Source organism: Myotis davidii, unplaced genomic scaffold, assembly GCF_000327345.1.
Source record: "Myotis davidii unplaced genomic scaffold, ASM32734v1 scaffold18, whole genome shotgun sequence".
Taxonomy (NCBI): domain Eukaryota; kingdom Metazoa; phylum Chordata; class Mammalia; order Chiroptera; family Vespertilionidae; genus Myotis; species Myotis davidii.
This window is the reverse complement of record NW_006292696.1, coordinates 7,459,887-7,485,600: the sequence shown is the minus strand read 5'-3', so window position 1 is coordinate 7,485,600 and position 25,714 is coordinate 7,459,887. Positions and strand designations below refer to the sequence as shown.

Sequence of the window (25,714 nt, the reverse complement as noted above, 5' to 3'; positions counted from 1 at the left end):
GCTGCCGGCAGTGTTGCTGTTGGGTGTTAATGAGATAATTCATGCAGAGAGGTCTCTCTGGCATTTAACAAGACTTCAGAAAATGGAGGTTACACATGTCTGCGAGGTGGGTGCTCCCAATTGCATAGGAACCAGAGCCCCCAGGGGGCCAGTGACTCCTACAATGTCTCAGCCAGCAGCTAGAGAACAGTTCAAGCCCAGGTCTTCAGGCTCATTATTGCCACTGCATAGAGTTCCTGCCTCCCCCTCAGATCTGGAAACCGATGTAATTTGGCCTTAAGGCAATTCGCTTCCCTCTCCTGTCCCTCACCTACACCTCACCCCCATGCTAGTCCAGCTCCCACCAGCTTTCTCCCACTTCCCCACCCAGAGGGGTTGGCCTGGGGACCTCCAGGGGGCCAACATGTTTTTTTCTCCAAGAGCCATTCCCTCTTTTGGAGAAAATGAAGCAGTTTGAGAAAAGTAACAAAGGCGGCATTTGTGTATTTTGCTTTATGGAGCTGAAAATATCTGGTAAATTGATCCAGTGGGAGTAATAAATACACATTACTTTATCTTGTTCTTCATGTGCTATACCCCTGAGCCCTGATAGAACAACACCACTTAATAGACTTAAAAAAGAGTAATTACACTCACTGGTTGTGTGATTTTTCAGCCCTCCCAGCCCTGCCTGACCTTCTAATTTAGCTCACCGTGTCTAACTAACGCATTTATATTCATCTTTCATGAAGCATGTATGTTCAGGATTGACTTCAGAGCCTTTTTCAAGCTGTCCGCCCAGGTCTCCAATCTGGTTAGCAGTGAGGAGGAGGAGCTATCTGTCTCTCTACATGCGCTTGTATAGGTAACGTGTGTACCCGGCTACTCACAGCATTTTTCATCCTTTATGAAACATAATAAAAAGTATTTATTACATTTTTACTTTAAAGCTTTTATACATTCTAGCATTATTTACAGCTAAACATGCAGGCAAAAGATGTGAGTGTTTTAAAAATGATTACTGTTAATGTTTCCGCTTGTCAGAAGTGCTTAAATTCTCTTGCACTTTGTCTCAAAACTTCGTACTGTTGCCTTTTAAGAACAACACGTTTCAAAGATCTTGCAAGTCAGATTTGCAAACACTGCTGACAGTTCGTGATGAATGATATTGCAAAATCGGCAAGATGTTTGTCATTTCGCACAGCCGAAATATTAAGGAACAGATTAAGAAATGCGAAACGCCCCATGGAAAACAACCACCCCAAACAAAACCCCAAACAAACCTCAGCCAAACCTGGAGCCCAGAGAGCGCACACACCAGAGTGGGTCCCTCAGCCAGGCTTTCTCTCCCAACTTCCCACTCAGCCGGGGGAGCCCGATTGTTCTCAGTGCAGTTTCTCTCACCATATGGTCTCCTCATTACCATACACTAAGGGTCCATATGGGAAACTTGTGAAATGAACTGTATTCATTTTAACTGCCAGATGAGCAGCCTTTTGCTTTGCAAGCTTAGCTTAAGTCATCTGCTGTCTTGGTGTTGTTATGGCAACACGGCACCAATAAAAAAATTCTAATCTACTGTAAGTGATCACAGTATTTTAAGTGCTTGCCTATAACTGCCCTCAAAGGGGAGGACGGAGGAGGCGTCATCTTTGTCCAAGGAGCACAGGGCTGTTCTTCATTCCAGCAGGTGTCAGTAAGGAAGCGGGTGAGGTGCAGGGGGCGGCCCTGCAGTGGGTGGGGATTGTAAGGAAGGTGGGTGGCAGAGGGATGGACGGTAGTGAGGAGGGACTGTAGACCGTTGCGTGGGTCTAAAAAGGACTGATTGTCAGAACCCTAGTTCTTCTGGAAGACACGATGCCCGGCTGGTGTGGTGCAGCCTTATTCCCAAGGCCGGAAGGGCATGGGCCACAAATCCTCAAGGAAACTTCTTTCATTGGCCCTGGACAAAGACCCCAGCCCCCGAGACCCTGCTCTTCCTGGACGTGGGAATCAGTCATTTCCAACACCGTGCTAATTAAGAGCACCCTAAAGTAATGGAGGCAGGCAGCAGCATCCTTCCATATGAATCATCCTCGCCTCCGCAGCCCCACGATAGGTTGCATCCTTGTCGCTCTGTCTGTATTGAAAGTGAATGTTTATAGTCTCAGTTCATCGGCTCACATTAGCCTCATGCTGAATATTTAAACACAGAACAATTTGAACACACCATGAAGGAAGACAGTGACTGCACTTTCATTTGGAACAGCAAGGGCTCATCTAATAATAATTTAGTAAATCAGCCATTTAGTGGCTCGGTGGTGCACTGCGTCGAGCCAAATATTATGCAGTTCGACTGTACACTTGCAGAATTGAAATTTAGACTCTAGTCGCAGGCCCTGTTTTTGCTCAATGGAGAGAGGAGACCCAAAACCGCCCTCCCTAAAGAGCGTTTGTGTTTGGTGATTTATCATAAATACAGAGCTGGGGCAAAAGGAACCGGGAGCCCGCTGTATACATTGTATTGTAATTATGCTGTTATTGTTCTAGTCTTTATGCAAAGACTATCAGTGATTCAGAAGCCACAGTTGCATCAGGGAAAATACAAATATGAACTCTTTGCATAACCTCATTGCCTGTTAGCAGAAAAGAGGGTGACTAAAGGGTTTCAGAAAAGGATAAAGAAATCCCTACATCTTTATCTTCCACACCATGACACTCTCTCATCTTATTAACTCAGTTATTTTTTAATTTGAAGAAACTCTATTAACATTATATCCAGGGACTAAAGTGACTCAAACAAAAACTACAGACACAAAAGCAAATAATAGGTTACAATACTTCTTAGACAAAGCACTTTTTATTTCTTTATTTTTCCATTACAGTTGATATTCGATATTATTTTATATTAGTTTCAGGTGTACAGCATAGTGGTCAGACAGTCATATACTTTACAAAATGATCCCCACCCTTGATAATTCAAGCACCTACCTGGCCCTGTTCATAGTTATTTCAATATTATTGACTATATTCCCAATGCTGTTCATTATTACATCTCCCTTATGACAATTTTGTAACTACTAATCTGTACTTTTCTGAACTGTCTCCCCCCACCCCCCGGCAACCCTATCAGTTTGTTCTCTGCATCTATGGGTCTGTTTCTGTTTTGTTTAATTTGTTCTTTAGATTCCACATAGAAGTGAAGTCATATGTCTTTCTCGGTCTGATTTATTTCACTTAGCATAATACTCTCTAAGTGTGCCTATGTTGTTGGAAATGGTAAGGTTTCATTCTTTTTTATGGTCGAGTAGTATTCCATTGTATATATGTATGACATTCTTTTTTTTTTTTTTTTTTTTTTTTACCTACATACTAATCTTTAAAGAGAGAGGAAAGGCCAGGGACAGAGAGAAACATTAATGTGAGAGCAAAACATTCATCAGATGCCTCCCACATGCTCCCGACCAGGGCTGGGATCCAACTTGCAATCTAGGTATATGCCTTTGACCGGAATCGAACCCAGGACCCTTCAGTCGGTGGACCGATGCTCTATCCACTGAGCCAAACCCACTAGGGTGGCATCTGTGCTTTCGACTGCTGGTTTAACCTGGGCCCCTTAGTATTCTAAGTGGATAACGTATCCCTGACATGATAACACTTCTGCTACGACTGCTGATCTCAGGCACTACTTGTGTTTATCAGTTTTCATTACAGCCATCCCATGTGCTTGCTGGATGGGATGGCTTTCCATTCCAGAAATACAAACAGTGGCGAGAGAGAGAGAGAGAGATCTATAGGTGGGGATTGCATTGTATCCATATGTTGGGTATCCTATATAATAAAACCCAAATATGCAAATCAACCAACCAGTGGAACAACTGGTTGTTATGATGAGCACTGACCACCAAGGGGCAGACGCTCAATGCAGAAGCTGTCCCTGGTCGAGGCTGGTGAGCGGGTGGTGCCAGGCCACCAGCCAAGGTGTGTGCCAGTGGGCTCCCCCTCCCCCAATCACCCTGCCTGCCAATCGCCTGGCAGATTGGCCCTGATCACTGGCCAGGCCTAGGGACCCTACCCGTACATGAATTTCATGCATTGGGCCTCTAGTAGTACATAATGCTATGATGAATGTATGGATGCATATATTCTTTAGAATCAATGTTTTGGGTTTCTTTGGGTATACACCCAGAGGTAGAATTGCTGGGTGATAAGCAGTTCCATTTTTAATTTTCTGAGGAAACTTCATACTGCTTTTCACACAGTGGCTGCACCAGTCTGCGTTCCCACTAACAATGCAAATCCTCTCCAGTACTTGTTTGTTGATTTATTGACGACAGCCTTTCTGATAGATGTGAAGTGATACCTCATTATAGTTTTAATTTGCATTTCTCTGATAATTAGGGACACTCAGCATCTTTTCACATGTCTTTTGGCCATTGGTATGTCTTCTTTGGAGAAGTGTCTATTGAGGTCTTCTGCCCATTTTTAATTGAACTGTTTGTTTTTTGGTGTTGAGTTGTATGAGTTCTTTATAGATTTTGGATATTAACCCCTTATAGGATGTGTCATTGGTGAGTATTTCTTGCATTCAGTGGGTTGTCTTTTCATTTTGCTGATGGTTTCCTTTGCTGGGCAAAAATGTTTTAGTTTGATGTAGTTCGATGTGTTTATTTTTCTTTTGTTTGCCTTCCCTGAGGAGATATATCAGAAAAGAATATTGCTAAGAGAAATGTCTGAGATTTTACTACCTATGTTTTCTTCTAGGATTTTTATGGTTTTGAGTCTTACATTTAACTCTTTAATCTATTTTGAGTTTATTCTTGTATATGGCGTAAGAAGGTGGTCTAGTTTCATTTTTTTGCATGTATCGGTCCAGTTTTCTCAACACCATTTATTGAATAGACTGTCAGACAAAGCACGCTTGAGTATGATTTCAAAAAAATTTTGTCTCTGCATTCTCTTGTCAAAAACACAAACTATGAAACAGTATATTTTCTGAATCTCTCCTCTCTATCTGCTAGAAAACTTGTGGGCAGATTCCATTTACCCACTGTGATAATATACATAGTTTAGGGACTTAGTATCCCGAACTGATTCTTTTCATCAGCTGAGTGTAACCTGGATCTCTGTACCCCTGAAATTATACAGGGTGTCCCCAAAATGTATGCACATTTTAACAGCTGATAGCTCAATTTTGAAAATGAAATGTATTTTAATAAACACTGTCTTTATAATTATTCAAATTTTGGGGGACACCTATATAGAGACTTGTGTGTGTGTGTATGTGTGTGTGATGAGTATGCACACACACTTGCATGCATATACCATTTTTCTGAAGAGGGAGATTTAGCTTTAGTTAAAAAGCACGGTACTCCTATGGTATCACGCCCATTTTAAAGATGAGGACACTGGGACACAGAAAGGACAAGTAACCTGCTCAAGCTTACGCAGCTGGTAAATGGAGGTTTTCTATCTTACCAGCCTTCCTCACCGTTAGTCCATTGAGAATCTTTCGCAGTATTTTGCAAATAACGTTTCAAATAGCACTCAGAGTGGATAATATACGTTGACTCAAAAAAATGCATGAAATGTGTCCAAGTCCCCTGGAAGTTAAGTGGGGGTTATTGGTGTTATTCTCAGTGCGTGTGCTGAACCAAGTGCAGGTATTAACCCTGCTCTGCAGACCAGGAAGAGATTACAGGGCAGGGCGTGGGTTTGAGCCAACTCTGTTGGACTCCAGAGCCAGCTCCTAAGTCCTGCCTCCTAGAATTAAGAAAAGGGAGTTTTAAGGAGAAAACAAAAAGCAATTTTGCAAACCAGTCTTTAAAAAAGTATCCCTCCACTTGGCCAGGGGGAAACAGGGAAGTAGTAACAGACTATGGTAAGGTTGCCTGAACAGGTGAAAGTGGCAGCAGGGATGTAAAGTGCACATCTACGCACCTTGGACATCATTCTTTCACTCCTTAGCTACAGAGTGATAGGGACCTGTAACAACAGATTACTCCAATAGCTTAATTCTGGAACCTCTTTCAAGGTCTTTGTTAGCACTGAGATCTCGATGAGGGGAACTAAGTTTAACTTAGTTCATATCACACCCCATGAAAAAGAACATTGAATATAACTGCTCATTAATTCAGGAAGTCACAAGAGGAACAAGGGGCTAACTCACTTCTACCTGCCAACCATCTAGTATCCTCCTCTTAAAGACCGAAGCCGTTAGAAACAGAGATACTAGGAGGTCTTCAGACTTGCTCACTGTTTTCAGCCTTGAGTAACACTTCATTTAAGCCTTGGAGTAATAGGGGCTGAGCCTCAGTGGTCTGCAGACAGTGCACTTCCATTGCAATTATAGTTAAGACCACCTGTAAAGGCCATGAATCATCATTCAGAAATATTTGTCCGGAGGTCCATATAAGAACAGATGATGTTCGACAATGTCAGAAGCAAAAAAAACAAAAACAAAACAACAACAAAAAAACAACAGGAGAAAACAAACAAAAAACACACGAAAAACAACAACAAAAAACAACCCAAACTATATTTATGCTTCCCTGAGATCTCTTTGAAGTACAGCGTAGTTCCAGCATGCACAGATCACTTACTCAAGTTTAAATATACGTAAACACATACACGTACACTTGTGTACACATGCCACATGCACACACATAGACATGCACCTATGTACATGTGACAATACATCTCTCAGTTGACTCAGTGGCCCTTTTACTTTCAAACCAGATATTTCTCCTCCTCCACCCTAAGGAAAGGGAAGCCACCGCCAAAAGACAAAGAGAAACAGAAGTAGTTAATATTTGGCTTTTGTGTTTCTAAGAGCCCAGGCCTTGGCGACTTAAAAGATTTTCAAGGGTGATTTTGAGTCTAGGCAGTTTTTATTTCATGTGCTGACTTTACAACCTACCCTGAGAAAGGCACCTCTGTCCATAGCCTTCTCTTTAAGCCGAGACTTTTATCCTGATCAGAAGGCCGATTTCCAAGGCCACTCAGCAGGACCTAACCCAGAGCATTGGTCTGAAACCGGTACAACGGATTGGAATCAGAGGAGCCCGCCGGAGGTGGCCAAGTTCAGCTCTCTACCTCCAAGCGGGTCAGGTTCACAGGGGTGCAAACACCATTTTTCACTGTGTTTGTGGCAGGAAGCACCCCAGGCTCCCATTCACCAATTACCATGACACCATTTCGAAGAGAATGCCAGGAGACCAAAAAGACGGGGGGAAAGCCATTGTCATAACTCTTCTCAGGAACACCAGGTTTCACAATTTATCCTTAACTGCTGACACTTGAAAAGTCACACATTTTGGTAAAATGAATCAAGCTGTAATGTTTCTTTTATGAGATCCCCTTGCAGGAAAGGGAGGTCCGGCACCTGGCGGAGGCCGCCCTCAGTTATCCATCACGGTAAAGGCAGCTGTCCTAGCCGGCTTCTCAGAGGTCACGCGATCGAACCAACAGCTCTTACAACTATATTATTGCTTACGGAACAGTAATTGAGGCACCAGATAAAAATTCCCTGGTCTAATAGGCAGCGAACAATTTTCACTCAATAAAATTATAAGCCAAATCATTCATTTCATAACACTCTGGCTAATTTATTTGTTGACCTTTTAATAACCATAGCTCTTCAGTGGTATTAACTGCAACTCAGACAAAATCTCTTGTTCATTTCGCTTTCATTGATTTTTTTTTCTTTTCCATTGAGGCAATAACAGCTGCTTTGAAAACAGGCGTTTTCTTTCCACTGTAAAAGTCAGTCATGTAAGTTAGCATGTCTTACACTGACAGAGCTGCATTAGCTTACAACCTACTTTAATTTCATGTGGTTCCGAACTCTTCAGTACCACGTCTAACAAAGGCACCACCTCCAGCCAGATGATCCATAATAAACTGAGAAGTAAGAGGGCCCTCATCCACCCTGAACATAAAATCAACTTGAAGGTGAAAGGAGGTTGAGAAGTGACCACTGCATTTACTTTAGACTAGACCAGCATGCTTTCCATGCCTCTTGTATCAATAGCCATAGACCCCTTCTGAATATTGAATTCCTTTGTTCTGGAAATTTCTGCAGATTTTGATTAAGGTTTGGATTTTATTTTTCTTTCAAGACGATGGGCAACGAGTGTGCTTGGGAATATTCTGTAAGTTTCAGATAACGTTTCTTATATAATAAAATACGCTGAAGTCTTTACAATGCAGGACAGTAAAATATAATTGTTACACATTTGGCATTTTATGCCTCTCTAGGAATAACCACTTGCTACCTACGCCTCATCTATGCTCCTCCTTTCCATTTCAATTTACTCTAAAGTGGTCCTTAGCAGTAATGAGAATGCCCCTTTCAACAGAAACATGTTTAATTATATCCACGCTAAGTGTAAGTGACTCTTCTCAGTCACAGGGCTTCTGAGCAAAGAGTTTAAAGCGTGAGAGTAAAGGTTTCTAATGATCTCTGCGGTAAGCTCCATTTCCAGTTCATATTACCAGAAAAATGAAAAATTTGAGGAATGTCTCAGAGGATCGGAAACTAAACAGTGCTCAAGTATTATTTTGGTTTGTTTCACTCTGTCCCTCACTGCCCTCATTAGATGATTTTTAAGAATGCAAAGTCTACCATGGTGGAATTTTCCATTTGGCTGAATTAACACAAAGGAAGTTGGGACATAAAACCACCCTCCACAGAAATACCTCAGTACAACTAGTATTTGTTGCCGTGTGCGTCCAGCGCTGTGGGGAATGGGCAGTTCCCATCGATTTTTGGCTTTCAGGATTTCTAATCTGTAGTGTCTCCCAGACTTCCAGGAGCAGGCAGGGAAGGAGCTGGAACTTAAGGGCAAGTGAGCTGAATGTACTGCTCACAACTGGACCCTCCAGTCAACTCCGGAGTGAGGAGGCACATGAAATCACTGCTGGTTTCACTGATAGATGCGTATCGCCTTTAAATCAGGAGTGATTTTTGCCACTTCACTTCATTTTTATGCTGCTGGTATCTGTGCCCACCATGTCTGACTCCCCTGCAAAAGTAAGGCAGATTGTTGATAAGTGGGTGTCAGGAAACCGTGCCGTGTCAGAGAGGTATTGTGCTGCTTTCTCTGGAATCACCCACGTCCACTTGCCTTTGATGCTTGTAGTTTAGCTTCTGTTTTCCTCTACATCCTGCAAAACACCGTTTCCCACTTTAGGGGGCAGAAAGCCAAGCACAGACTGTCCTCCCTGTTACAGAAGCACCCCTGGACCTTATTTTATGAGGGAGTTCCCAGAGTCTCCAAATATGATTCTGAAACTTGAAATGCATGTTGTGTTGGTAAATGGGTGTCCATCTGGCTTTGTGAGTTGGCTTCTATGTGCTGTGAATGAGGGGTCATTCAGACCATCTCCCCTGCTTACCTGAGTTTGAATTACTCAGAACAGTGAATTGGGTCTATAAATGGGTCACTATTAGAGAATTAGCCAATATTTCCCTTCTCCCTAGAAGGCTAGGTGTAGGCAGTGAATATGAGCTTATCAGCCACACACTTGCCATGGAGGGTAAATAATCATCAGAGATTTTACTCTCAGGAAACAGAAGGAAGGATGCATTGACCATGTCTGCACATCAGACATGCTACGCCTGCTTCCCAAGAGTGTGCAAATTCCCAAGTATTTCTAAGGCCCTAAGAGGACAGTTAATAAAAGGCTAATGTTCATCAAGACCAAACTCATGTTGTTAGGAGCCTATAACTTGAGATAATGTCTGTACCCAACATGATTCATTACATTAATCACAAAATGTAAGTGCAAGCCAGCAGGAGACATAGAGTAAATCCAAACAAAGAAGGGACATAAAAAAAAAAAATCCCTGCAGTGATCAAGACTTAACTTTTGGGAATTTATATATTAGATTGGAAAGTCTGGAGCCCAATGGAGCACCAAATTTAAGTCTCCTGCTTTTATAAACCATGCCAAATATGCGACATTGCCATTTCATCACGTATATTAAGCATGCCCCTTTAAAAATCAGTAACTATCTTAGAATAAACTCTTCAACAAGAATTTCTCAGGGCCCTTGATTTGGTAAACACTGTGCTAGAGGCTGAGAGAAGGAGACTGAGACACATCACTGGCCTTAAAGAACCCACAGCCGAGTGTGGAGAGCGAACATTCACACACTTAAGAGTAGAGCTGAATGACCCTTGTAGCAGAACGATGCTTGTACTGCTGTGCTGGGTGGTAGTCAGCACTATTTCCCAGAAGAACGAGAAAGATTAGGAGCTGGGGTACCAGTGGATGTGGGATTCGTTCTGAGAGAATCATGTAATTCTCAAAAGCTCAGGCTCTGATGTCTAACAGGCCTGGGCGTGAATCCCTGCTCATTCCGTTATCAGTTGTGTGAACTCAGGGAAAGCTAGCTGACCTCCCTGAGGCTCAGTTCCTTTATCTGTGAAATGGTGATATGGACAATACCTTAACAGGCTCTCTGAATGAGTCCGTGTCCCACTTTCAGTAAACCATCGTTATTTTTGTCATTGTTCCACCACCACCACCACCACCACCATGCAGTGCTTCTCAACCTTCTGGCCCTTTAAATACAGTTCCTCATGTTGTGACCCAACCATAAAATTATTTTCGTTGCTACTTCATAACTGTCATGTTGCTACTGTTATGAATCATAATGTAAATATCTGATATGCAGGATGGTCTTAGGCGACCCCTGTGAAAGGGTCGTTCGACCGCCAAAGGGGTCGCGACCCACAGGTTAAGAACCACTGCTTTAGAGGGTGGGAAGGAGTTTTCACAGCTTGAAGCCAGCATTTGACAGGAGAGACAGAAGGAGTGGAGGTGTGGGGAGAGGAAGGAGCCCCACATTTTACTTCCAGGCGAGGAAGACTAGCTGGACCAGAATAGTGAGCAGTTCTTTATATGTGCAGGGTGATAAGATTGGATAGAGAGGGCAGGAGCAGACTGTTGGGGGGAATCTTTTGTAATCCCAGTAGAACCCTGTACCTCGATTCTGGGAAGACAGCATGCTCTGAAAGGTTCTGGAGAGCAAGTCATCATCAGTGTGTGACCACTGGGGCCACAGGAAGCTAAAAAAAAATACTTGCTGATTGATTGGGTTGCAACGCAGGGAGCACAGCGGAATCTTCCCTCTGTATCTGTACCCCACTCCGCATTGTTATGATAAGGGCTTCAAACCCAACTAAAACCTGGAACAGTTGCACTTGGGCTATTTCCCGGGACTCCATTTGTCCTTCTGTCTTCTCAGTGTGTCTGCAAACTCGAAATAGATTTACTTTTATCCATTTTCTCTCTCTTCGGACCCCTATGCATATAATTATCAATTGACAGTCATGGTACGATGGGTGCAACCAGGTTTTAATTGTGAGGGGGAATAGATGAGTGAAAAGTTGTTGTTTTCAAGAAGTAAACATTTTCTGTTTCTTTAATGGAGAAGAAATCCGAGGCCATGAAAAGAAGAAAATAGTCCAACTCGGAATGAATCTGAGAACAAGCATGGGCTCTGGAAGGAGACTCCCAAACTTTTCAATATTTAGGATCTAGTATTTGTCGTCTTCATTCCCCCAAGGGGTATTTTTTAAAAATCCAAAGATAGGATTAATTATCCTGGAAGAATCTAATCTCTACCCTCATGTTTTAAACTGCAAGCGGGGAGACGTTTTAAACATTATGAAAAGAAGAGGAAATCTCTCCTGACAAATAAATGCCTTGAAAAATTAGTTATTAGTACTAGTCAAGTGCTCTTTCTTCTCAGGAATATTAAAATTGCACATTAGAGCATAAGGATCCTTATTCCATGCTCCCTCCTAATGCCACAAAACTAAGACTTGAGGAACAATTTCAGAGACAAAAGATGATATGAAACATCCAGCTCTTCCCTTTATAGGAAATTTCTCCCCCCCCCCCGCCCCCACATCTCAGGCTCAATCATTTCCTAATGTGAAATTACAGATTTTTCCAATTACCATATAAAACTGCAAAAAAATTACACTTGTGACCACAGAAAAGATAGCATATACTCTCAATTTGATTTTAAAAGGCATACATCTTTTATACTACCTGTCATTGTTATAATGCCTTTTACAAATTTAATCAATACATTTTAACATTCTATATACTTTAAGTGCAATATACAATAAATATTCAAGTTTCATCTTAAACGGGCTCTAGCCTTTAAATTGTTAAAACGGCAGTGCCCTTTCCATCTACTTACATAATGTCATAAAATATACATTTCAAGGTAAATGAAGTCAGCTACTTCAATTTAGTCCCTCAAACTGGTAGTAAATGAGAGGTTAACACTATGGTGCCAAACCCATTATTGAGTAAATTTAGCACCTTGGACAGCTCTGTAAAATCTTTATTGCTTTCCTGACCTGCTCGTCATGTTCTGTCGGTGTGTTCAGGGGCTCTCAGCCCTGATTGAAAGGCAATATATTAGATCCCAACACAAACACGCTTGGGGGCTAGTTCCCTGGGAGCGTAATGACATGGAGGTGAGAGCAATTTTCTGGTCACCGAAATCCAAGCACCTTGCAGGCCCGTGGCACTCACTCATAGAGGACCCGGACGTTTCCTTTCTCCTTCCCATTTGTGGAAATAACTAATAGAAGCTGAGTCACATGGGCAAAGCAGTACCAAGATGTGGGCTCTCCTGTGAACCCCACAGTGGATGCCGCAGTGGGGGACGTTTTGAAATGGGCGAGATATCATTTAAGGGCATCGCTGAAGTGATAACCCAGGTTCACCCTCCTCGAGACGGCTGGTCTGAAGCTGTGTGGGGCCGGTGACCCACCCATAGCAGGGAGCCAGGTTGCAACGCGTGGCCCAGCTTCACGGATCAAAGAAGGAGTCAACCTTAGGAAACAAGATTCAGGCGTTCCATTTTCAAAGGATTAATGGCGCGGAGAGCTCTAGGTATTGACATGAAGAAAAAAACACGTGGATTAAATCATTGAAAACCTTTATCACACAATATATATGAGATTAAAACATATAGCACACAAGGGTAGTTGGCCTTTTTTTCAGGTTCACAAAAACTTCAAAGATCTTGGGGTTTATATTGACCGCCCTCCTCCCTGGTTCTGTGCAATTAACTAAATTAGGAAGCACCGCTCAAAATCCTCAAGGATGACAGTGCTCACAAGTGTAGAAACTCCCCATCTTATTGCTCTTGACAAACAGGAGATGTGTATTGTCTTTTCTCAAAATGAAAAGGAAGAAAAAAACACTTTCTCTGCCAACCCCAAAACACTGGCATAAATATGTATTTGAAGAAATAGGTGAACATAGACCCAGAGAAGTAAAATCTTAGTAAGTAAACTATCTGGGCCTTGTTTTGTTTTCATCTTCCCTGTGAGCCAGAGAAAACCGCGAGGTTCCACAGAGAGAGCAGTGGAGCTGAATTTGATCTGCGGCTAGAGTTCAGCGTGCCCATCGCGCGGTGAATTATTAACTGCTGTGGTCAGACAATACTGCAAACAAAAGGCTATAAATTAGCTGCTCGCTTGCATTAGAAACATAAAGGGATTATTTCAGATGTATTGATTCAAACCCCATTGATTCTATAATACTTCTCACTCCTGCTATGAAAAATAACTGGACTGTTTTTGTAAATGGGGTCTAGCAGCTTAAGGCAAGCATCAATGTTTATTAAGGAACTGAAAACCCCTCTCCCTCATTTTTGAATTTAGGACATATATAATAGTAGTCCCTGCAGCATGACAACTATTTTATCTTATATTATGGAGAATTTAACATTGAGGAACGCTAATATGTATCTAAGAGCTTGCCATTTCAAGACTCGTTCTAGAATTTTTGAAGAGGCTATGAATGCAATTATGTCCCTATTTTCTGATCAGTATCTCCAGTGTGTGAAAATGGAGCGGTACTACGTCTCCGTGCAGAAATTGATTGTGTAAAATAAAGTTAGACTTCTTTTTTAAACTTTTACCCACAGCAAAAAATTGTAAACCTGTCTTTTTGCAAGTCACCTCATAGCCAAGCATGCCTTTAGGTTTGGTTCTCTGATAAGCCTCCATTCTACATGTATCACATTTTGCAGTATAAATGAATCTGCAAAAAATTAGGGCAAAATGAAGAGGGAAGGATTGCGTTTGGTTAGAACGACAACAAAAAAAATACCACTACACACACTTTTGTGGAGTGCCATATATTATTGGAAACGAGCACGCAAGCCAAATATGGAAGCCTACCTAAATGAAAAGATGGAGACACATTTTATTCAGTGGGGAAGGGAGCGAACAACAGAGCATAGATCTCAGATGAGAATGAATGAACAAACAGGGAAGATACTAACAATCCTGGAATACAGAAGAATCACGATGACGGAGGCACTGCCAGTCGTGAGAACCCGTGCAGAGGGAGCTCCTGGGGGCAGGAGACCCCTTTGGTGAGAGCCTTCGACAAGCAGTGCGTGGCCGAGGAGTGTGGGTTGTCTATGTCACCCCCTTATGTCGGGATTGTGCCACACAATGGAGATAAAGAAGTTTAATGCTACATGCTTCTAGTAGCTGAAGATTGATTGGAAATCCCTCGAAAATGACCTGTCTGATAAGGTCATGGTGCCTGGAATAAGCAATTAAGTGCAAAATAAACGCATCTTAGGGATTCATAACATGCACTGAATGACATCGATTGTAGTCATCCAGTAAATGACCTCGCAATTGTATTCGGCAATAAACACATGAGCGCTTTATCGTGCCTATGGCAGGCGCTTGAGTGATGTATTTTATCCTGCAGCACCAACGATGCTCACCTTTTGACTCGATTAAGTGTGTATGTGAACAGGGACAAATTGGTGATTTAGCACCATCCGGGGGTTCCCGGAGCTACTGCCTTCAGAGCAGTGCCTTGGCAGAGAGTGGCCAGGATAAGGACAACCTGCTTTCACTCAGAGGCCTGTGTCTGCTTCTCTCCCAACAGGAAGTCATACTCAAGAGGGCTGCGGACCTGGTGGAAGCGCTGTATGGGATGCCACACAACAACCAGGTGAGCGAATGGGGCCTCCAGCCTAGGTGGGCTCCACATTCAATGTAAGGTCTCAGATTCCTTGGTGTAATGGAAGCGTATGGAAACCATAAAAGTCCCTTGCATGAGTTCAGTGTTTAAGCCATTCAGACACATCACGTTGCAAAGCCATTCAATTCTTCTCTTCTTTTGTAAAATTTTTTATTACCTTTTCTACTATGATCATTTTCCTTACCCGAAGAGGCATTCTGTTTAAAACGAAATCTTCTGTGGGAATGTACTTCATGATGGAGGGAGAGAGTTACTGCCGCTTTATGTTATTCCTCAGGGTTTTCAAGCCAATTGAGGAGGGAAAAAAGGGTTTAATTTCTTCTCCTAAAAAGTATAACAAGATCTGAATATAACTGTCTTCCTCTATTTCCTAGGGCACGTCCTTGTATGAGGATGCTAGTATGAGTCGGACAAATGATTCACTCTTTTTGTGCCACCTGAGTCAATGTGCAGGGGACACAGTCCCACTAATACTCAGGGACCCAGAGAGTTATGTGTGTGTGTGTGTGTGTGTGTGTGGTGTATAGCCTTGCATTCCTGTGTGTGCCCAGGGCGCTGTCATAGACTGTGAGGTGTATGGAGGGAAGGCTTCGTTAATGGGCTTCCCAAGTCAGACAGACAGGGCTCTCTGCAGCCCAACTCTGTCCTTAAATAGGTGAGTTCCCCCATTTGTGATATGGGGGTGATGACGAAGAGACTAAACCTGAAGGTTTGCAGAGACGGGTGCAGAAATTAATGCCATTATCCATGGGAAGCCATGGGAAGCCCAGAGCATGGACCACAGTGAGCCCCTGACTGTAGCGTCACTGGGGTGTGATGGGGTAGCTAATGGGGGTGCTCCTCTTACTTTCCAGGAGATTATTCTGAAGAGAGCGGCTGACATCGCAGAGGCCCTATACAGTGTCCCCCGCAACCACAGTCAGCTCCCAGCTCTCACTAACACTTCCGTCCACGCGGGCATGATGGGCGTCAATTCCTTCAGTGGACAACTGGCCGTGAATGTCTCCGAGGCCTCGCAGGCCACCAATCAGGGTCAGGAGCCTGCTCTTCTTCTTCTCTGTCCCCTGTCCCTTCCAAACCTGAAGCTACAAACCAAAAGGGGAGATTCCTCGCCAGTGTGCATCAGGCACTATTGTGGCATTTTGTCAGGGAAGCTGGTAGAAGGGGCTGTAGAGATGCGTGCCTGGAGCCACCGCTGCACCAGACTTCTCACCATCAACCAAGACCGCAAAGAGTGCGGGAATTAAAGTTCTGAGGGGCCAAAGCACAGCGTTCGAAACCAGGGAAGAGGAACCTGTTCACTTCAGGGTACACTTGTAAATTGGGATTTATTTCTGCTCCAAAATGATGATTTACGGGCCCTGCATTGGCACGTCTCAGGGCCCTGCTAAGTATTTACGATCTCCTAAGAAATGTGCCTTTGGGGCTCCCCATTTTAATCAGAGCCAGCACCATCTGCCCCTCCCATGAATCACCAACCCCTTTCCTCCAGGGCACGGCATGGGGACAGCCATTCCCTGCCCCATCTTCCAGGACCGCCACCCTCACCCCTGGTTTTGTCCCCACCCCTCAGGTTTCACCCGCAACTCAAGCAGCGTCTCACCACACGGATACGTGCCGAGCACCACCCCCCAGCAGACCAACTATAACTCCGTCACCACGAGCATGAATGGATACGGCACAGCCGCCATGTCCAATTTGGGTGGCTCCCCGACCTTCCTCAACGGCTCGGCTGCCAACTCGCCCTATGCCAGTAAGTACAGATGTGTGTCCTATGTCTTCTGCAGGGAATTCAGCATTGTGCTGTGTGGCCCACCATGCAGCTCTCTGGGCCGTGCCCTGGCAGCCCAACATTGACCCAGGTGATGCTGGGGGCAGCACTGTTTCCATTAGACACATCTGCCTCCCCTTTCTCCCCCCCAAATCGCCCTAACCATCAGAACTTTGCTGCAACCCAAAGCAGCAGTATGCTATTACAGCCAGAACCCCAGCCTGGAATCAGATGGAGACGGGTCACTAACTGGTGGCCCCGGGGAAGCTGATCTCCTCTCCAAGTCTCAGTTTTTTGGTCTGTAAAATGGAGGGGAACTAGCCTCCTTCCCAGAGAGTCGTTGTGAGACTTTGATACAAGAATGAATGCCATCAGTTGTCCCTGGTGCCTGAGCCATGAGAGGCACATGCAGTGAATCTAAGTACTGATCATAATGATAATAGTGAGAGGGGCAGGTAATATAGCCCAGTAAAAATAGTCTAAAACATAAACGCTCGTCCTTTAGGAATATGACTCCTTTGTTTTCAGTGCCTAAAAACAACACAACTTTATTACCTTGAGTTCTAGAGGTCAGAGGTCGACAATGGTTGGCAGGACTGGGTTCCTTCTGGTGGCTCTGGGAGGACTCTGATTTCCTTTGTTGTTTTAATGGTTGGAATTTTTTCCCCCTTTGTGTTTGATATGCACTTAAAAAAAAGAACCACCAACCAATGCAAAACAAAAAAAAACACTTTATTTTTTCCAAAAACCTGGCACAGGAAACACACACAGACATAAGAAATGTTCTTGGCTCTTGTCTTAAAGAAGTGTACCTTAGGATATTTTTCTGGTGCCACATTTAGATTGCACCTAAAAAGCCTCAATGATATGTCTCTACATTCTCGTGGGCTCCCTCTGGGGATATTTATATAGACGGCCAAGTTCATCTTGGACGATGTGCGTGACTCTTGTTGTGTGAGCTGTGGCCAAACTCTTAGGCATTTGTAGGAAGATAGGATGATAGAAGACGTATTGTTCAATGAAAGAATATTCATGATTTTTTTTTTAAATGAGGTTTAGCTAAAAATACTGAACGTGATGCTGTCTCTTATGGTGGACATGTGGAGAGTGCTAATCCTTGGAAAGTTTCAAAGTTATTTCTGAGCAATACTTAGGGCCTTTTGTTTTCTGGGGTAAGTGTGTGCTAACTATTTCTACTTTGTTTGGAATCATCAGCTTGTTGAACATTTAGAATTTCCCTCTCCAATAACCCGCTTATATTATGTCTGTCTGCTTGAGGGTCGACGTTGAAGGCCAGTTCCACATAGATTTTGATTCATGGGAAGGTTGTTTCTCATAGATCAGTTCCGTGTTCTCCCATCTATTCAATCAGAAAATGTCTCCATCATGACCTGAAAATTAAAAGGTGGCACTCTTAATTAAATCAATAAACTAATTGCTATATGGTAGCAATTCAATTTAAGGGCTTGGATTGCTCCGTCTTCTCAAGCCCGTGCAGACAGCAAGCGACTTGAGCCTGAGATTGCATCTGTCAGCCGGGAAACTTCCAACACTTAATTTCCATTAATTGATTTCCTTAGTGCTCACAAATATAGTATTAAATTCTCAAATAAGCTCTCAGATGGGACGGTTTCATCTGCATAAATGCAAATAAAACAATAAACACCAAGCCCAGCAGATTCAAATTTTTGCTTCCATAAGACTTAATTATTCATAAACCACTCATGTTGAAAAATCCCTCGCAGGATAAAAAAAAAAAAGTAAAATAAGACATTCCACTGGTGAGCACACTTTCTGGTGTGCTGGGTGGTAACTAATAACGTTGTAACAAATGGAACTGCTTGACTATCTCTCACCCCTCTCTCTGCTCACACTCCCTACACCTAAATACACATCACCATCTTATTTGCCAATGAGATTAATTGCCTTCCTCGGTGAACCAGCAGGATTTCAAGTCTAGGAATATTTAAAAACCAAACCTCCAGTGTAGGGGTTTTGCAATTTAAATGGGTGTTATTATTAAGCGTATTTTCACATTTACAAATCCTAAGAGGTGTATGAAAATGCTGGCCTCATTAAAAGAAAAAGTACAGTTTAGGAAATGTTTGTGGAAACTCCGAGGATGGCGGCTCTGTGTTCTGCTGTATAAAGCATTCAGTGCCTTCGATTGTGTGCCACCTAGAACCCATTGCAAGGGGTCGCTTACCCGTTGGCAACTGCTGCCTGTGACCAATTTGATGCCCACTTCCTTAACTTTCTCAAGTCAGTAGGCCAAGGGTAAGCCCACCTCCGCAACCCCTGGGACTCTGGTGGGCCCCTGGGAGGGGAGCCTTTTCTCCTGGCTCTCTTTTTCCTCTGCAGGATGGTGTGGTAGAAAGAGCACTGCGTTGGGGTGTGGTTCCTGGCTTCACCATTCCAGCTATGGCCCTTGGGCAAGTCACGCTGTTTTCTGAGTTTCAGCTGGCTCCATTGGCTCAGGTGTAAAAAGGATAGAATAGGCCTAACTTAACTTGCTTGGCCAATGACATAAGCTGAAAAAGACGGGAAGATGTCTTCTGAATGATAAAGCAATATATAATGTTCATGACATAATATGAGAAATAACACAGTAGAAGGAAGTACCTAGAATTGAATTAAGTGCCTGGGAATCACTGGACAGCATTCATACTTTTCCCAGGAGAGGACAGAGCCTGAAGGGAATAGATGGAAATACTAGTCTTGAGTGTAGAGGACTTAGAAGGTGCAACATCTCTGTCTCCTAAAGGTAATCAAGAGATGATTAGCGACGAGCAAAAGATGAGAGGACCGTTGTTGGTAGACAAGATGTGTCTCCCAAACTCTTTCGTATTCCCAAGCAGCTAGGTGTTCTTTCTCTCTGAATTGCCCACGGCAGTTCTCCCATCATTGATAATCCACATCCCCACTCCTACCAGACTGGGAGTATTTACATAAGACTCCTCCTATCATACTGCTTGTTAATTCACAAACATTTACATTCCACTTCACTGGGATAGAGGGGATTTGGAATGTTGACTTGTAGTTCTGCATGAGCTACAAAGGTTGCACATTACAGTCAACTTGTCCACCTTGCCTCCTATCCATCTATCTCTGTGTTGTGGAGCATCAAGGTACAATCATATTCTTAAGGAACCCACACCATCATGTGGGGAAAAGGAACCCACACATACACACCTCCCGCTGTCGGTGCCTGTGGAATCCTGGTGTTGCCTTCAGTCACCCTTCCTCCTCACCCCCTCTCATTCCAGCAGTGACCATGTACTCTCAGGCTGGACTCCTTCTACCTCATGTCCCCAACCCCTTTGCTGGAACCTCAGGTTAGGCTCCACCAGGAATGCTTTCCCTGACACCTCCTCTGTGAAGCCTTCTCTGGTTTCCCTTTCCTACCTCTACAGAGTTGGCCAGGCTCACTTTTGTTGCTATTTTGTGCTACCCCAACCCTTGTAAGAGCACGTGGTTCCCTGGCCTGGGGCACCCAGTGCCTCGCATGCTCCTGGCACATAGTAGACCCACAATAAACACAAAGAAGATCACCACCAACAGAAGGTAGCACGTGCCAAGTACCTGTACCAACGATGAAAGCAGACCAGCTCCTGCGTGTTCAGGGAAGGCTCATGCTGGAGGGGCAGTCTGAGCCACCTTGTGTTGGGATGCCAGGAGAGCTGCTAATCTCTGCTTTCCCATTGCCTCTCCCAGTCGTGCCATCCAGCCCCACCATGGCCTCTTCCACAAGCCTCCCCTCCAACTGCAGCAGCTCCTCCGGCATCTTCTCCTTCTCACCAGCCAACATGGTCTCAGCCGTGAAACAGAAGAGTGCTTTCGCACCAGTCGTCAGACCCCAGACCTCCCCGCCTCCCACCTGCACCAGCACCAATGGGAACAGCCTGCAAGGTAAGCCCCAGGCCCCACTGGGCCAACCAGATGCCCTGACTCCACACTCCCAGGCCTGAAGCAGATGTGTCTCTGCTGCAGAGGAGATCAGCTTCTCTCTGCCCTCATCTCATCTGTTCATTTGTGTTCACTGTCGTTGGCCCTGGCCCCAGCCCTCCTCTGCTGGACTTGCCTGAGCAGCCCTCTTTCCAACTCTAGGAATTCTGCTCAGGCCGGGGATTTGCTTGAGAATACTGTTTCCGTTTACTAATGCCACCGTTTTTCTTTCTCCTCTTTCATCCCCTGTGGTCGCCATAATCAGACCAGTCTTTTGTGGACTCTAGCAAGTTCTCCACTGCAGGGTCTCTCCTGGGACTGGCCTTCTCCTGAAGTAGGTCACTCAACCTTCCCCTTCTGTTGGCTGTGGCAGAGTGAGCATGTGTGGGGCTGATAATGGGGAGGGGGTGAGCCACAGCCTGATCAGAGCCCTGACATGGGAGCAGCATAGGACAAAAGCTCAAGACTTACTACTGGCAACCCAAAACCCCAAAACACCACTGGAGTATTCATTAAAATTGTTCAATCTCTTCCCTATCATGGAATACAGGAAACAGAGTCACCAAGAGTTAAAGTGACCTTTTTGTTCATTGAGAAAAATAACACCCACGTTTTTAAAACAAGTCCACCACTCCTTGCATTTCTCTCATGTGCTGGTTGCGTGGTGTGGACCTGTTCCACCTCATTCTCTTTCCCACAGCAGGGTTGTGTGATAGGTACTCACAGTCAAAGTGCATGATCTCCAAAAGCTGGTATGGCCGAAGCTGGTTTCCAACTCAGGCTCAGAAATTGCATCTCCTCTTCCCATCTCCCAGGCACTGTACTCCTCGGGGGGGCTGGGGTGCAAAACAGATGTCTCCAGGGTTCCTAAGGCAGCTGGCAGAGAAATATCATCAATTAAATGATCTGCTACCATTTGTTCAGCACACAAGAGGCATGTGCGAAAGACTGAGCATACTTTGTCTTACTTGATCCCCACATCTTCCTGATGTAATATGAGGACTATTATGGTCTCCGTTATACAGATGGTAACACTGAAGCATAAGGAGAGTAAATACCTGCTCACAGGCCTAGCCAGTAAACTGTGGGGTTGAATGTAAACCCAGCAAGGTCTGTGGCCCTAACCCCTGGCCTACACAGCTCCCTATGGTGCCTCCCTTCAGTGGCTGTCACACTCCTGGTCACTGATGGAGGGCAGCAGACTTGTTTGGGACTTCTTAGCCCTGTTTCTTGTGTATAAGTGCATGTATATTTATTTATATTCATATATACATGTACTCTGTGCTGGACACTTTACCTTGATGGAACCTTATGTTGATTCTGAAAACCCTTTGAGGTCAGTACTATCCCCACTGTAGAGATGGGGAAATTAAGGCCCAATTTGCTCAAGGTCACACAGGTAGTACTGAGCACCTTTCCATGCCATGCTGAGCAAGGCAGGAGAAAGAAGGGATGGAAAAATGGGGATTTGGCCCAGGTTTTAGAACTTCTGAATTCAGGGAACATCTGGTAGTATAGGGATGTGTGTAATGATGAAAGGACTTCAAGACAGGGACACATGCTAGGTTTGTGCATTTGTCCCCCTTTCCCCCCCTGCCCCTGCCAGGGTGTTTCTAACCTGTCTGCACAGACTCCAGAAGTACCAAGATCCCCCCCCCCTACTTCTGGTTATCCACCACCTCTCCAAGATGCAGAGCGTGGAGGGTTTGAGGGTAACTCGGGAGTGCACTGCCCTCTCCTTCTGATTGAGCATGTGTCCAGGAGATTCCTGCCAGTGGTTGTTTTCCTGACACTGTCATGGACCAAAGATCCCTACTTTTGGAGGGTGGCTGTGGGGGAGATATGAGTAGAGAAATTAAAAGTCAATTCTGATGCCATCCTCCATCCTACCCCCTGCCTGCTCCATTCCCAACCAAGACACTCACCTGGCAGGGCCCCCGCACACCCTCTGCACACAGTCCAGGAAGCACCTGCGTGGGGCCTGGGTCTCCCCGAGCAAGGTGGCAGTCAGACTCTGGGCTCCTAGAACTAGAACCAAAGAATTACATCGTCTTTCTGAATCCCACTTCTTCTGTAGAAAAGGACATGGTGGGTTGTAGAATTGCAGGTAAGAACCTCTGGCGTGTTACATTCCTCCTCCTCCTTCTCATCGTTACAGTAACCCCTGCTTCCTTTGGACCCCCCTAGTTCAGGATTGTGATCATTAAGACAGGACAAGTGACACAGGAAGAGTTGGTTAAGCAAATTGACCATGTAAACAAGATTAGAGGTGACACACTTAGGCTGCTTAAGTACTTTAAAGGCCTATTACCTCCAACCGCCACTCTGCTAATTGTACCTCATCCTGTTTTTTTCTATAAAGCCAACTTCTTAAAGGTCTTATCCCCAGCATCCCTTCCTTAGCCTCTGCTAGTGACCGAAGCCCGGCTGTTCCCCGAGAAGGAAGCACAGCAGCCTCACATGATGGAGGTTATGAAGGTCACAACCACTCACATGGGAGAGCTTGATCCCAGCCTGGCTTCTGCATTATCTCAACCTCCCCACCACCCTTTGATAGAGACTGTTTATTGTCCCCATTTTACAGATGCAGAAACCAAGACTTATAGCCAAGGTAGCTCATTGAGTGTTACACAGCTGGCAAGTAGGCAGACTTACCGTTGTAAATCCTTATGCTCTATGGCTAAACTATAGCCAAGCCTCTGGGTTAGGCCCATGTAGACTACACCGTCCTGACCTTAAAAAGTTCCCTGCATGAAGATCAGTGCAACAACCACCACAGGAATGAAGGCAGGTCTGTCTGGGGGAAGGCTGGGCACGATGCTGCAGAAGCTTAAAGGGGAAGGTTAGGGAGCGTGCCTGCCAGCCTACTGGAGAGGTTGCCTTTGAAATGGACCGTGGGTGAAGGGCAGGTAGGATTCGAGCCAAGGGACATGGAGGAAGGGGCACTGAAGCAGAAGGATTAGGGAAACCTGAGCCAGAGAGGCATGTGCAGTCACCAGGAAGCCCCTCAGCACCCTGGTGTGTGAAGCCAAGAAGCAGGGAGAAGGTTGACAGGAAGACCTTAACAGGAAGTCATTCACTCCATTCTTTACATACATCTGACCACTCACAGTTTCTACTATGATCCCAGCTGGCTTTCTCTCCCAAGGAGGCAAGACCTTTGACAATTTACCGTACATCTTGAGAAATTTTTTAGGACAAGGTGATTCTTAATCTCAGTCCTTCCAGAGCCTTACACGATGTTCTGCTAAAAACCAGTTTCCATGTTGTGGGGAAACACGTCTAGAAAATGGTCTTTACTGGACTGCTGTCTTGGAGATCCATAATGCACCTAAGTGCACGAAGGGCCCTGAGATGTCCTACAGCCAAACAAGCAAATGTTTCCTAAGCTTCTTTGCCCACAGAACCCTTTTCCGAATGTTAAAACCAGCGGACATCCATAAAAAACTTGGGAAAATGCGGAGACATCTTCCCTTCTTTTCTAGAGAAAGCCGTTGATAAGTCCCAACGCTAGACTCCCCGGCGTGCCGCTCTCATAGGGCAGACTTGAGTCACCTAGCCTGCTCATTGTCCTGAGACATCCGCCCCTCCACTTCTCCCAAAGCCACGGCCCCCGAGCAGGGGTTGTCTGCAATCTCAGGCCTCAGAGGAAGGACTTCATTAATCGAGAGAGGGGCAGCCCAGAGAAGGCCGTCACCACGCCATTGCCCTCCTTCCCGCCCCCCTTTTCTGGGCAGCAAAAAGTTAAAAATGAAAGGTCGGCTGTGGCTGGTGTTCTCAGTGGTTAGAGCATCGACCCGCACACCGAAGGGTTGTGGGTTTGATTCTTGGTCAAGGACACGTACCTGGGTGGCAGGTTCACTCCCTGTCCCTAGTCTGGGCACGTCAGGAGGCAACCAGTCAATGTGTTTCTCTCTTCTCTCTCTCTCCCCGTCCACTCTCTCTGAGGAGCAAAGGAAAAAATATTCCCAAGTGAGAAAAACAAAACAAAACATACATATAAGATCTATAAAACAAAAGGCCAGAACACCCACATACTGAGATTTTTCTTCCCCTGCTTGGCTGAGACTCAGACCGGCCAGGCCCACCCGACTTGGGGTGCCATGCGGTCCAGTAGTGAACCCTATGGAATTGTCTCTTTTTTTTTTTTTTTGAGCACGTGTACAATTTGTGTAAGTCTTTCCTCACTCTATTCCTGGTTAGCTCCTAATTCTTACTCATACGGTGGTTCAAGGAAGCCCACACTCCAAAGTCCCCCAGCTCTGCAAAACTTCCTATTTTGTTTTGTTCTCACCAAACGTGAAAACTATACTGAAAAAAAAAGCACTGCCTTTCAAACCACTACTCCTACGGGCTCCTGTCACTGGACATGGTCGCCCAGCTGCCAGCAGGGACGGCAGTGCCCTCGGTCTTGTGAAAAGTTTGGCCGTGGGGCTTTCAGCGTGTCATGTCCTCATGGAAATCTTGGGTAAGTCAACATGCCAGTGGCATTGCTGGAACATTCCAAGCTTCAGACACCCAGCCCTCTCACCCACATAAGCAATCCTGAGGATTACAGCACAGACATGGGAAGACGGCTCCTGGTAGCTCCGGGAGCACCCCTGCATTCTGCAGTGAAGTTTATGAAACGACCTCTTTAGAGGTGTCTGAGCTCAGAGGCCACAAATGATGTTTTCCCAAAATGTACCGAACGGTAAGGGTTCTGCGCCAGACTTTAGGAAGTCGCAGGAGAGATATAGTGAGCTGTAACCCCGATGGCGTATGCAGAATTCTGGGTGTAGGTACACATGGGACTTCTTCGGGAAAGAGGTCTGAGGGCCAGGGAAGTGTGGCAGACCAAAGCCACCCGCTGGATACCCTCAGATATGTTTGCTTGTTTGATTTTAATTATTTGCTAACCCTGTGTAAACTGAGCTATTTAGTTTTTTTAAATCCACACCTTTACCTTGTCTTGAAATAGTTCAGCTCTGGTGGCTCGGAGCAGGCATT

At 44.9% G+C, this 25,714-nt stretch overlaps 1 protein-coding gene across 2 annotated transcripts in view; it reads left to right on the top strand.

Annotated features, from left to right (window-relative positions):
- EBF1 (early B-cell factor 1) overlaps positions 1-25,714 on the top strand; it is a 392,963-nt gene that overhangs the window by 361,450 nt on the left and 5,799 nt on the right. For both annotated transcript variants that reach the window (XM_006766302.2, XM_015565648.1), the window contains exons 10-13: positions 14,914-14,979; positions 15,864-16,041; positions 16,583-16,762; positions 20,495-20,689. In XM_006766302.2, the coding sequence (XP_006766365.2) occupies positions 14,914-14,979; positions 15,864-16,041; positions 16,583-16,762; positions 20,495-20,689 (619 nt within the window). The remainder of the gene's footprint in view (positions 1-14,913; positions 14,980-15,863; positions 16,042-16,582; positions 16,763-20,494; positions 20,690-25,714) is intronic.